Source organism: Thunnus thynnus, chromosome 12, assembly GCF_963924715.1.
Source record: "Thunnus thynnus chromosome 12, fThuThy2.1, whole genome shotgun sequence".
NCBI classification, from domain to species: domain Eukaryota; kingdom Metazoa; phylum Chordata; class Actinopteri; order Scombriformes; family Scombridae; genus Thunnus; species Thunnus thynnus.
In genome coordinates, this window is record NC_089528.1 from 2,614,907 (window position 1) to 2,627,897 (window position 12,991).

The following is a 12,991-nucleotide window of genomic DNA, read 5'->3' on the forward strand; positions in this document are numbered from 1 at the left end:
TGAATAAAAAGCTGTGTTCATCAGTCCAACCACAGTGTGCAGACAGGCTTCACTGCTTTGACATTGAAAGTTTTCATTTTATTTATTACTTATTTGCATCTGCATTTATTGACATTCAAATTAATTATTTAATAATCCAGGCTATGATCTAATGTTTTATTTCAGAAATTATTTAGTAGCCCAAATGTTTCAGAGAAAGTGGAAATAATGTAAATTTATCTTACATCAAACCATAGTTTCAACCAGACACACAGATTTTCAGCTTCCCATGTGACTGAACAGAAATGACATAATGAGAGAAATGAATGATAAATAATTAAATGTGTTTCTTTCTCCTCCTCTGCCTGACTGCAATATTATTTATGATGCAGATTAAAAGGAATAACTGCAGAAATAGGAGAAAGTTATTTATGGTCCTTTTGTCAATCAGACCTACAGTTAACAGATTATATTTTAGAACTTTTCTTATTTTTATAAGTTATCTAACGCGACATCATTTGTGTGCAGACAGACTTCTTGAACAGCAAAAAGACTCGATAACTTTTAACACATCAAAACAATAGGGATCTTTAGCTGAGCATACAGACACTGGCTTGCATGTATTCTCGATAACCAACAGTTTCACTTTGTAGTTTAGCTAACTCACTGAGTTGATTATGCACTCAATCTGTACAGAACTGATTCCGTCCTTTGTTTTATGGGGGACAACTGAGTGCTTTGACAGGACATTTAATATTTTAAGGGGTCGTTGTTGCAGTGGTGTGTACACTGGTAGCACAATATAGCATATCAGTCACATGATTACAGGACTTAATCCTGAAGAAAAGAAGATGTGTCAAAACATTGATCTATACAATTTCAACCAAAAAGATAAATCTGAGTTATGAGTGCAGCTTTCCCATCCTTGCTTTGTCTACATGTGAGCCAGCACCAATAGGTATTTTCCTCAAGTTTGCTATCTCTGACATCATATTACATGAGAAAAAAAAAAAAAGAAAGAAGAAAAGGTGATGGCTTTTAATTTGCTTCTACTCCCATTAGGATGAAGTATTAAGATTAATTTCCAACTGTTTCACACGAGGAGAAACACTCTAGAGTAACATCTTTAATTCTTAGATTATAGGGTAGGTATCCCTCGCTGCACAGGAGGTTCGCTGCTTAGATTAATCCCCAGAGACTCGCCATCAGGGTGACTGAGCCGCCTGGCATTTATGAATGCCCCCGCTCAGTCCATTACTCACACTATTGTGCAGTAAAGGGTAGGAGAAAGGGTAATTGGCAAGATAAGCATCGGCTGGAGAGAAAGGAGAGGGGAGGATCAAGAAGAACTGATGGACTATCCCTCAGATGAATTCAGTACAGACACAATCTCTGATGTTACTAAGAGAACACTGAATGAGTTTTAAAGGGAAACCAATTTGCAATATCTTTCTGAGGCCAAGCAATGCTCAAATACAGTTGGAAGTGTAATCCATGAAGTGATACATCTGCATCGGCTGAGATGGTTGAAGAAAAGATGTTGCATACATATGGATTATTTTCTTTCAAACATTTTGTAAGTACATGTTTTTGCACTCAGAAATACTGTACTCTCTTCAAACCAATGTAAAAAAGAACAGTCAGTGTTCATCTCTGCAGAACAGCGGGCTAACAAAACACTTTTAAAATTTCAACAGTAGAGCTGGGTTTGAAAAATGTGTTTCCAATACAATTACTGAGTATTGGTACTGATAACAAAACCTTAATTTGGGGAATATAAACATCTTTTAACCTTTTTATCATTGGTCAAACTATGCTAAACTGCTCAGTGCATCAGTGTTAAATCAAGAACTTTACCTACAGTCCAAAGGTGCTTTGATTATCTTATCAAAGAATTAGCTAAGCAGTTTATACTTTTGATAATGAACACTATGGACACATTTTGGTTGGTACCCACCTCTAGTCAACAGGGAGGAACTTCGGGGCTGCTACTGGGTGTCTACTGACATATTATCACCCTATGAAGGTGTCACATGGCTAGCTCAAATTAGCATTCGTTGGAGATGTGTTTTAAATCAAATCATCATATCAAGTTTATTTAAAGAGCACATTTAAAAACAGCCAGAGTTGACCAAAGTGCTGTGCAATAAAATAATATAAAAAATATACAATAACATAACCTGGTAACTCATAAGCATACACAAATAAATAAGTAAAGGAACAGTTGGAAAACACAGAAGAGTAAAAAGTGAAACATGAAGCCTAGAGAACACTCAAAGGCCTGAGAAAACATGTGGGTCTTAAGTGTAGCCTTTAAAGTGTCTACAGAAGGGGAACACTTAATTGAAGATGGTTAACTGTTCCAAAGCTTTGAGGTGGCTACTGCGAAGGCCCGATTGCCCTTACCCCTTAGCCTTGGTCAAGGGACAGCCAGGAGCAGCTGGTCTGAGGATCTGAGGGATCTAAGGGTTACAAAGGGGGCAGAGGAGCTCAGAGATGTACTGGTGCACCACACCATATAAAGTTCTAAAAACAAATAATAGAACCTTAAACTCAGTCCTATACTTAGTGCGTTAGCCAATGCAGGGACGCCAGTACAGGTGTGATGCTGTTTCTCTTCCTGGTAGTACTCTAGCAGCAGCATTCTGCACCAGCTGTAAGCGAGACAAGGATGATTCCCAATTAAAGAGCATTGCAGTAATCCAGCCAAGAGGAAATTAAGGTTTTTGTGACAATCGTCAGGTCATTTCATGAGAGGAGTGATTTGAGTTTGGTGTGTTTGAGTCCACTCATCTTTTAGCTTTGGTTTGATCTCCACCATCCGGCTATTTAGCTGCTAAATACTCCACTGTGTTCACCAGCTACTCTCTAACTTTGTCTGTCTTTGACCCCTGGAACATTGAAATTACAATTTTTTCAAAGTAGTTACCGAAAGTTTAATGATCACAGGCTGAAACTGGCATTCATATATGCAAGTCATTGTTTGCTTTACATTACATTCACTTTGCAGATGCTTTTGTCCAAAGTGACTAACAATAAGTACATGAAACCTCCACAGGAACAATAGCTAGATGTCATCCAAATGAGTAAGTGCAACCCTCCTAAGCAGACACCAAAGTGTTCAGTGGTACAGTATGAGTGCTTAGAGGTTACTGTAAGGACACATACAGTGGATGATGGATGGATGGAATGATTTATGGATGTTAGTCTGATGGATGGGTATGCATAAAAACAGATAGTAGACAGTTTGATCATGTCTGCTGTTGCTGTGAACTTACCAACCTCTGCAGCCATCACAGTGATGTTATGCCACGCTGTCTCCTCCCGGTCCAGAACCTGGGTAGTCCTGATGATGCCATTGTTCACCCCGATGGTGAAATACAAAGGTCTCCCCTCTTCATTTTCTATGAAGTACCTGTGATATAGAATAACATAAACTTTAAAGATAAAGCTCAACCACCAAAACAGATTTGAATTCTATTTAAAGGAAATATATACAAGAGAACCTGCCACATGATAATGTCTATGCATTCACAGAGAGCACAAAAGTCTACAGATAGTAGTCATGGCCAATATATTTGTAGTTGGATCCCAACTTAGAGGTCAGGTCTAGCTGAAAGAAACTTAAATTTCCCCTCCACTCAAAAATATGTTTTTCTGCCTACAGGGATGTTTGAGCTTCACTGTGCAGAATGATGTATGTGCAGAGTGTGACAGTAGAAGGCTGTTGTCACATTCATCTGCTGAAAGTGGAAAGTTTCTCTGCGCTCATTAAAATTTAGTTTTAAGGGACGGGCTTACGAGCAGGATTTGTGACATCACAAATAGTTTGGAGCCAATCGTGCTGATGTGGAAACATCAAGCCTCCAGTGCATATACACTAAGAATGGACTTTACAGTGAAGTAGGAGACACCTTGTGTCCTGCAGTTAAACATTTTAAGGATTTTAACATGGTAATTATACTTTTTTTTTCCCTGAAGAAACAATTTCAGACACACATTATTGCTCCAGGCAGAGTATTTTTATATGTCTTAATACATGTCTGGAGGGGATCTTTAAATAAGGAATATGGGGTTATGAAATAATTTGTCACAAGAGAACACACAGCTCTGCTTCACAAATGTATTATTCATGCCTGTATTCTCCTGATTATTTAAGCCACTGGTTATCGGTCATCCAAACTAGTTGTGATGTCACAAATCATACTTGTACATGTTTGTTACTTGTTAAATTCAGATTTAAGGTGAGCACAGAAATCTTCTCCGTTCAGCAGATGAATGTGAAAACAAACTCTGCACATCCATCATTCTGCACAGTGAAGAGAACAACATCCAACTGAAGGAACAAGAAGTAAAACACATTTTTGAGTAGAGGCGGACTTTAAAGAGCAACTTATATCATATGGGGTGGATGGGAAAGATGAGAAAGATTCCTATGTCGTACTACTTGGAAGCTGGAGTGAACACTATTTACAAGTTGTAACTCTGTAGTTATGATGACTCCAATATGACACCACATGAGTGTGGCATTAACACGCTGGTTCAGCTTGAACTTGCCCCCTTCACAAATGAAGAAACGCAACACAGACAGACAGACCCCTGCAGTTATCCCACAAGCAGTGACACCATCACTCCCTCATAGCTCCATCAGATCATTGCTCCAGTGTCCCTCTATCTCTTCCCTTAACAGTCTACACCACATGTGTCAAACTCAAGGTCTGCGGGCCAAATCCGGCCCGGCACCTCATTATATGTGGCCTGCGAGAGCTTGCAAAGAATATAATATGCGGAACATGTGTGGGTATAGGTCATCTCAGCGTTCAGGAATTACCAGCTCTGAACTGAATTTGATTTTCAGTATGAAATCTGTGAGAAAGTTTATATCATACATACTTAATAGGCAGACTCTGGTCCAGATCTGGACAAATAACAATTTAATCTGGACTGGGAACCAAATTTAACTGCAGCCTGACCCAGATCGCTTTTGAGAGACACATCGCTATCACGTCACCTCAGCAGTCATCATTCAGCTGCTACTAGTTAGCAAGGTTGTTGAGGAATAAAGGAGCTCTGGTTGATAAAATAAAATGTTTTGTTAAAAACTAGCCCATACAAAAAAGAAAAAAGAGGTTGACAGTGAAAACATGCATTGAGAAGAAGTAAGAGACCACTGTGCTTGAATTCAAACAGTGCCCATAATAAAGAGTGGGAATGCAAAACCCCACCATGACACCAAACATGCCTGTTTTGAACAAAACTACCCCCAAAACACAAAGAATACACACACACACACACACACACATATATATATATATACACACACACACACACATTTTGATCAGGGGTTGCACATCATGTCATTATTAGGAGTCACAACCCGCACAAATGTCTGTTAGTTGTTCTGCTGTTTGTTCTCAATGAATGCACAAATATCGACAGGAAGTTGTGCCTCTTCTGTTGTGTTCTGTTAACATCTGATAATAAATCATTTTGAAAATGGTCAGTGTCCCAAATCAACTTCTACTTTTACCTTGAAATTGCCAAGCAAAATAATCAGTTCAGCTTCAGAACAAAACTTGCCCAACCATTAGAATTTCAAGACAATACAGTAATTAGCATACCTACTTAATCACCCTGTAGTGCAAAATGAGTAAAGCAAGGCCATAATAGTATATTTAAAATGTCAGGATTACTATTGTATACAGTATAGAGCTTGTTTACCCCTTTAAACATCATTAGTTAGAGAGAAAGTTAATTACTTAGACATTTGACCCTGTAAGAACCCAGCAGTGCTGTCACTCACAGCTCTGTTGGGAATTGTGTGTGCTGGGTTAAGTATAGAAAGCTGTTGCATGCCTCTCTGGGCCTTGTTAGTGAACTGCTCCAGAAGGGCAGATGCACCAGTATAAGGCCAGAACCAAAAGGGCTCCTGGGGGTTGTTTCCATGTTGGCTCCATTGCAATCCTCAGTGAGCTTTTCCCAAACACATCTATTCTCCACTAAACCATAGAGCTAACAGTAGTGTACATAAAAATACAAGTAGTTAACTATGACTTCCAAGTGGCATATCTGTAAGAAACATCCAATCACCAAGATTAAAATTCTGCCGCATGCACCACTAACAAGTGTAAACTAAGTCAACGGTTTTTAGAAATCTGATAACACAATCAGGAGCTTAAATAGATTCTGGGTCAATTTGGAATGAGTTTGGCAACAATGTGTTTTGCACACTGCAAATACAAAGCTTTTGGAATTTGCTAAAGCTCTGATTTGTGCCTCTGGCTGGCTTGAGGGGTAGATTCATGGGTGTTGTAGTATTTAGAGCCATCTGTCATGCCAAACAAAAGGAAAAAATATTACTTTTCAGAAGCAACATCCAAAAACATCAGTTTCAGGAAGGCACAAACCTTAAGGTACTGTGTAGTTATCCAGGAGACTTTTGTCTTTCTATGTTCAGCAACACTGAGAAGATAATTCAAAGTAAACTTTGACACATGAATTTACAGTGAGGAAGGCAGCAGATCCTTAACTTTGCAACTCTATTCGGATGAAGATATTAGCTTGAAGACAAACAAAAAAATATAAGAATGAAATAAAATAAAATAATCACATGATACTACCTCTCTCTGAGAAATGTGTATGTCACCTCCAAGTCCTCATTAAATCCAGTGCAACCAGTAATCTTATGTTGGAATAATACTTAATTAGTATTTAGTTTTTAGTTTAATTTAACACAACTTTCTTAAGAATATGCATCATTGACACACTTTCCCTTCAATTAATCAAATTACCAGAACCAGTTGACATGCAGTGAATCTAGAGTTTTGGGCCCCTCTGGGTATGGGGCCCCAGGGCAGCTGCCTACTCTGCCTGGTTGGTAATTCATCCTTGACTGTACACACTTTTGGACAGTTTTTCCTTGCAGGCATGTATGCTGTTTGCAATTGATACACATGGAAAGGGACAGAAGCAGAAATGGATAAAATAAGGTTGAGAGAAGTTCAAACCTTGCATATTTCCCCCGCACACCTGGCCAATCACTGTGTGAAGTGGGTGTGCTTGTTGGATTATCGGTTTCAAAAAGTTACATTAATTGCCAGCTGCAGAACCACAGGTGTGGGCAGAGGGGGATACAAAATCTAAATGACTATTTGACAAGCACATTGATTGAGCATACTGCTGCCTTCATGGTCATACAAAATGCTCTGGCTCACTGCTGCAAGTTTTTTTGTCAAATAACTAAGGAGTTTCCACATGAATTTTATCCTCAATAGCATAAAGTTTTCAACTTTTTACTTCTCCCTACTAGGGTTGTGCAGAGGGCCCAGTATTTGTATTTGTATCTGTATTTGTTGAGGTAGCAAAATTATTTGTATTTGTATTTGAATAAAAGTGGAAAGAGGCTTAAAAATCCTGTTTTTGTTTTTATTACACTTATAATTTTAGAAAATTAAAGATGAAAATGAAAGTGATGTCCAAATTAAGAAATATCCATCATGTAGCAGGTGGATGTAACTCCCCTCATTGAGACCTGCTGATACACGTAACAGCGGAGCAGAGGTGAGAGACTGAGATAGCGACTATAACTGACCTGCTTGCTGGTATTTGACATGTTTTGTTTTTTTCTTCCCAAAAACAAATAATTTAAAAAACATTTGTATGAAACAAATATTCGTAAAAAACCCACTATTTGTGCTTTGTCAAATAAGATATTTGTATTCGGGCACACCCCTTCTTCCCACTATCCAACAGTACCGCAGCCCTTGGAGATGCTGCTGTCTTGCCCACATCAGGGTACCAGCAACGACTCAAACTATAGCAGCAGTTCTCACTTTCTTCCAGTGTGATGGCCCAAGGATAAAACAATATTTTTCCCTGTGGCTCCTGGCCCAGACAACTCCCACTTGCCACCAAACTAGGCTGTGTGTCTGGGTAACATAACAGCACAAATGAGGGCATTAAACCACAATCGGAATTTTGCCTGAGCTATTGTTCACCAGCAAGTCAGCACACAGGCAGAGCCACAGTAATGACCATAACACTCAGTGCCTTCTACCTGCCAGGGCTGTGAGGAGGGGGTCATTAAAAAAAGCACCACTGTGGCCATGCTGCGACCCATGTGCCAAGGAACACATCAGCAGATAAGTGAGAAAAAGGTAGAATTTTCAGAGTTGCGAGGTTTTCGCAGAGGTAGAATTCCTCAATGCTGTACATACTGGAGCCAGACATTGTGACACAACTGCAAAGCTTCTTTTCTTAAAGAACAGTTGAACCCCAAACAGATACCAGACATGCACATTCAAAAAACACCTACATCATCATCACCAACTTTTTTTTTTCTTACCTGACAGCGCTGCTGGTGCTATCAGGGTCCACGGCAGTTACAGTGCCAACCTGGGTGCCAGTGGGTGAGTTTTCATAGATGTCCATGATGTAGTAGTCCATGGAGAAGACAGGTGGTTCATCTACATCACCCACAATGACTCGCAGCGATGTGGAATCCTTAAATGTCCCCAGGTGAGAGAAGCGGGAGTCTGGGTGGGTGTTGACGCCTTCAATATTTAGTGTGTGAACTTTTCTCTTCTCATAGTTCAGAGTCTAAAGAGGAGACAGAAAACACAATTATCCTACTAAGGACACTTAGTCTAACAATTTGAATCTGGTACTAGTTGACAGGTTTTTAAAATATTCATGTCCCCTAGTCTTTGGCTTTTCCTAAAATAATGTTATGAAGACTCTCCATTGTGAAGTGAAGATAAATCCAGATTAAAAACACAGGCATTTATACCTATAACAGTCACTGGGTAAGACATGGGGACATTGAGGGACATGTATAATCAGATGTGTTCAAATGAAGATAATTTAGCCTACTCACAAACATTCATTATGTGTAAAACTTATCTTTTGTTCATTGATTATTCATTCATTTTTGTTTTGCCATGTTACCGTTTATTGTTTAGAGGCTATTTAGTCTATTTTCCCCCATTGCCTTACTCTGTTTTAATGAATGGAACACCAAAAGAGAAATATATATTTGCATTATGATGTTATAAATAAAAAAAGCTTTAATAGTTACCTCAAGTTTCTTGATGTCTTATTCACACATTAATGAAATGCCTAAATTAATAATTAACGGGGTGAAATTGTGCGTTTGACTTCGTCATGTCGTGTATGATGCAACATTAAATCACCCATAAGTGTGGTGGTTGTTTATTGTTATTATTATGGCTTGTTATAGTCTATTTGGGGTATTTGAGCTACTTTGGTAATTTAAATAACATGGGTTATCTCAATATGTGATGAATACTGTTTTATAATATCACACCACCCAAATATGCAAATATTTTCTTTTAACACCCATTTTCAGTGTCATTTTAGACTGAATTATATTGACGGCCATTCAAACCAGTTAGAGATCTTAAAGATACATAAACATATATAGATTATAAAACACAAGACCCAAAACAGAGGTGATGATTAAACAAACTTCCTTTGTGAAGACAATGCCTTAATACAATGACACAGTACATTTTATAGTATTAGAAATGCAGTAGCCAGGCACACAGATAAATTTAACCTGTTGGCAGTTTTAGGTATAAAACAACCCTGGCGGTTCTTGTGTTCTATAGCAACTAAACATACCACCTTCACGTTCATAATAAAAAAAATACAATCAAACCCAGCCTCTAGCCTGTGCTGCTCTGCCACCACAGTTTCCTCTTATATATCTGAAACTTTGCTAAATATCTTGTTACAAACTTTGCTGAGAAAATCCCCCTGGTGACAGAATGTTTTTTCTTTTAGTTTAGAATAAAGGAATAGCCTAAGTCTCCAGCCATGCTAGCTGTGTGAGGCTGTGCTTAGGCTAACCCTGTCTCCTAGAAATTACATTTATATACGACTAGATGTAATGTACACAAAATCCACAGTTAGATATGTATGGTAAGGTAGGAAATATTATTTTGGTCTTATATTTTGAAAAATGTAAACATCCAACAGTGGCTCATTGGTCATAAATATTACTGAAACAGTTTAGTTGCTGCAGTGCAAAAGGAAAACAACCTTTCTGCAAGGAGTCAGGACACCTGCTGACATGATGATTTATGGTCTAACTGTATATAAAGTAGTAGACACTAGCTCCACTACCAGCAGCTACAACAGTAACATGCTGCTCTAACAGTGATGCTTCAGTATTAATAATCTAATGATGTCATATATAATAATATTTATTTATAATATATGGAAAAATTTAAAGCCATGTTAAAAGTCCATGTAACTGAGAATTGCAACTGCCCTATTTGTGCTGGATTTAGTTTCCTCCTTGTGTGTTTGATGTTTGTATTCTCTATCTATCATAAACTGTAACTGGTGTGCTGTCTTTGCCAGGTCTCCCTTGGAAAAGAGATTTCAATCTCAAGGGACTTCCTGGTTTAATAAAGGTTAAATAAAAAAATATCAGTCAGAGGAACCAAACCACTACTTTTACGTTGATACTTTTTAACTACATTTTACCCTAAGGACTGGTGCTTACAAGTGCTGTCTGACCACATCAGAAATCAAATGTTTTTATTGTTGTTCTGAATGGCTTCACTCAAAGGCAACCGTCACAGAGAGGGGAGAGAGAGATGCAGTACTGTTTCACTACGGAGATTAAGGAGCATATTTTAATAAAATTGTTGCACTCAGTCAGTGTTATGGGCATAGATGTATTATAAGAGCTGGATAAATAAAAATGGCACCCATTTGGTCCAATAAGAATTGCTCAGCTGGTGCATATGCCAAAAAAAGTTTCTAGCTTCTGGTTTCTGAGTTCCCGCTCAGCCCGTAGACATTACAATGTGATGATGTCACAGATTTTTAAATTGCTTTTCTCAGCTCGAGGAAAGTTTTACTAATGTAAAACCTCCATGGATCAAAAGTTCATAATAGAAAGAGTCATAATTGACATTGTTTGCAGTCTGAGGTTTTCTGTCAACAGTTTTACAGACGTCTCTTTTACAATGGTGGTCAATGGGGATAATGCTTATTGGGTCGCAAGGGGGATTTTTCGCTGCAAGTGACCACTAGGAAAAATTGGCTGCAAAGCTGAGTGGCAGAGCCCTATCCAGCTCTTATTATATATCCATGGTTATGGGTCTCTCGTTTGTCATTTTGACGGCAGCAACACTACAGGGTAACCAGGGTAACCAGGCAACTTGGCTAAGCCAGCTAGAATACACCCATGAGCATGCTATAGCTAAGTGGTGCCAAGACGTTCTGGGTGGAACTTGCACTGTAGAATTATTGTTCTGCAGATTAAGTGGATTATTAAACTATTTTGACAGTAATTGTTTGGGTCATGGAGTGTGTCCTTCGTATGACTGCATGCATCGAACCGTAACATCTGTACTGTGACAGTTCAGGACAAATTCATGTACTGTTACACCCCTATACACCCTATATACGACTTAATTACAACAGCAAATGTGTTTTGCCAGAAACATAATGCTGACTGAATTATATTTTCTCTCAACATAATGTTGAGAGAAGATTGTTTTAATTAAAGTATTTGGCAAGTTATCAGATATCACATATCAGATCTTGCACTATAATATCTGCTGGTAGTGACTACAGCAATATGAAACTTATTTATGGTTATGGTTATTATGGTGAGGCAGTGGCAGCACTTGGTTAAGGTTAGGGAAAGATGGTCTTGGTTTAATACAGAAAAAATCTGCAGTGACTTGAAACACAATATGTTTAGTAACATTTAACCAAAACCACAATCTTTCACTATCCTTAACCAAAGTGCTGCTGTTGCCTAAACCAAACCACACACAAGATGTGAACCTCGGCCTCTGGTGCAAAATTCCAGCATCTTGTATGCCCTCCATCCACCCAGACCACCTCCCTCTGACATCAGAGCAATACAGCACTTAATTAAAAAAAATTGCCTGTGAATATAATCCAGGCAACGTAATTGGGAAAACAATTTACTATTGTATATAAGCATAATCTCTCGGAGACAAGGTTGTTTAGGCACAGTGATTCTTTGAGTTCAATGCTGAGTTCACCATGTGAACTTGCTCATGTTTAGCAGGTGTAATGTTCAGTGTTAGTTAGTGTGTTGACATGATAACATTCTGATTAACCAAACACAAAGTATGTCTGATATCTGAAATATCATTTCACTGAAATGTAACTTCATAAATATTGCACTGGCATCCTATTACAGCTTTGAAATTTCTCATCGTACTTTGGTCATAGGAATTGCCAGTCGTCAATGCCCCCACAAAAAATATTCACAGAACACCCATTGATAATTCTTCACAAAAAACTTAGACATCCCCAGAATCCATGGTATTACAATGTGCTGATAAAAGCACACTTCAAACTGTGGTAGAAAAAGGAAAACAATTATAGACTTCTCTTGTGCAAGAGCCTTCCTCTGTTCTCAAGTTTGCGCAGCTGGAGAAGAGGTACAAAGAAAATCAAAACCACTTTTAACTTGTGGCTCTGAAGACCAGTAATGCTCACTCCTGCCGAGCATGGGCTTCCCTGTTGTCGTAGTTCAAAGGCTGCAGAGGCAAATCAGACACACTCGACTGTCAAAGGATTTTGGCTAGGCTGAGAAGCTAGGTGTACCGGCCATGCATGCTGAATTGGATTCAACTTCATTTCCTGTACAATTCACTTCAGTATTTTTGAAAAGAGAGAGAAAATAGTTCAAACTGTGAAGGCACAATATAATTTTGTGACCCGTTCCACTTGATAAAACTGGTGCTTGTGTCTCTCATATGACTAGCTAGCTCAGAGATGCTCAATCCAATTGACTTTTGAATAGAATGTCAGATCATCACAATCATCTCAACAGCAGCTCTTGCTGTAGCTTACTGACTTCCCCAGCCAGATTACTGATGCAAATAAAACTAACACAAAGTGCATTTGTTGTACTGAGTGCAGTTTGTCTTACAAATATAGGATACTATGTGTTATACAGAATATGTTCATATTACAGTAAGGAATTCTTCAG

At 38.5% G+C, this 12,991-nt stretch overlaps 1 protein-coding gene across 1 annotated transcript in view; it reads right to left on the bottom strand.

Moving 5' to 3' along the window:
- The window catches only part of LOC137193593 (cadherin-18-like), a 206,713-nt gene that overhangs the window by 58,321 nt on the left and 135,401 nt on the right, over nucleotides 1–12,991 (bottom strand). The window contains exons 7-8 of the mRNA XM_067604822.1: nucleotides 8,324–8,577; nucleotides 3,258–3,394 (exon numbers count right to left, since the gene is read on the bottom strand). Coding sequence (XP_067460923.1) covers nucleotides 3,258–3,394; nucleotides 8,324–8,577 — 391 coding nt within the window. The remainder of the gene's footprint in view (nucleotides 1–3,257; nucleotides 3,395–8,323; nucleotides 8,578–12,991) is intronic.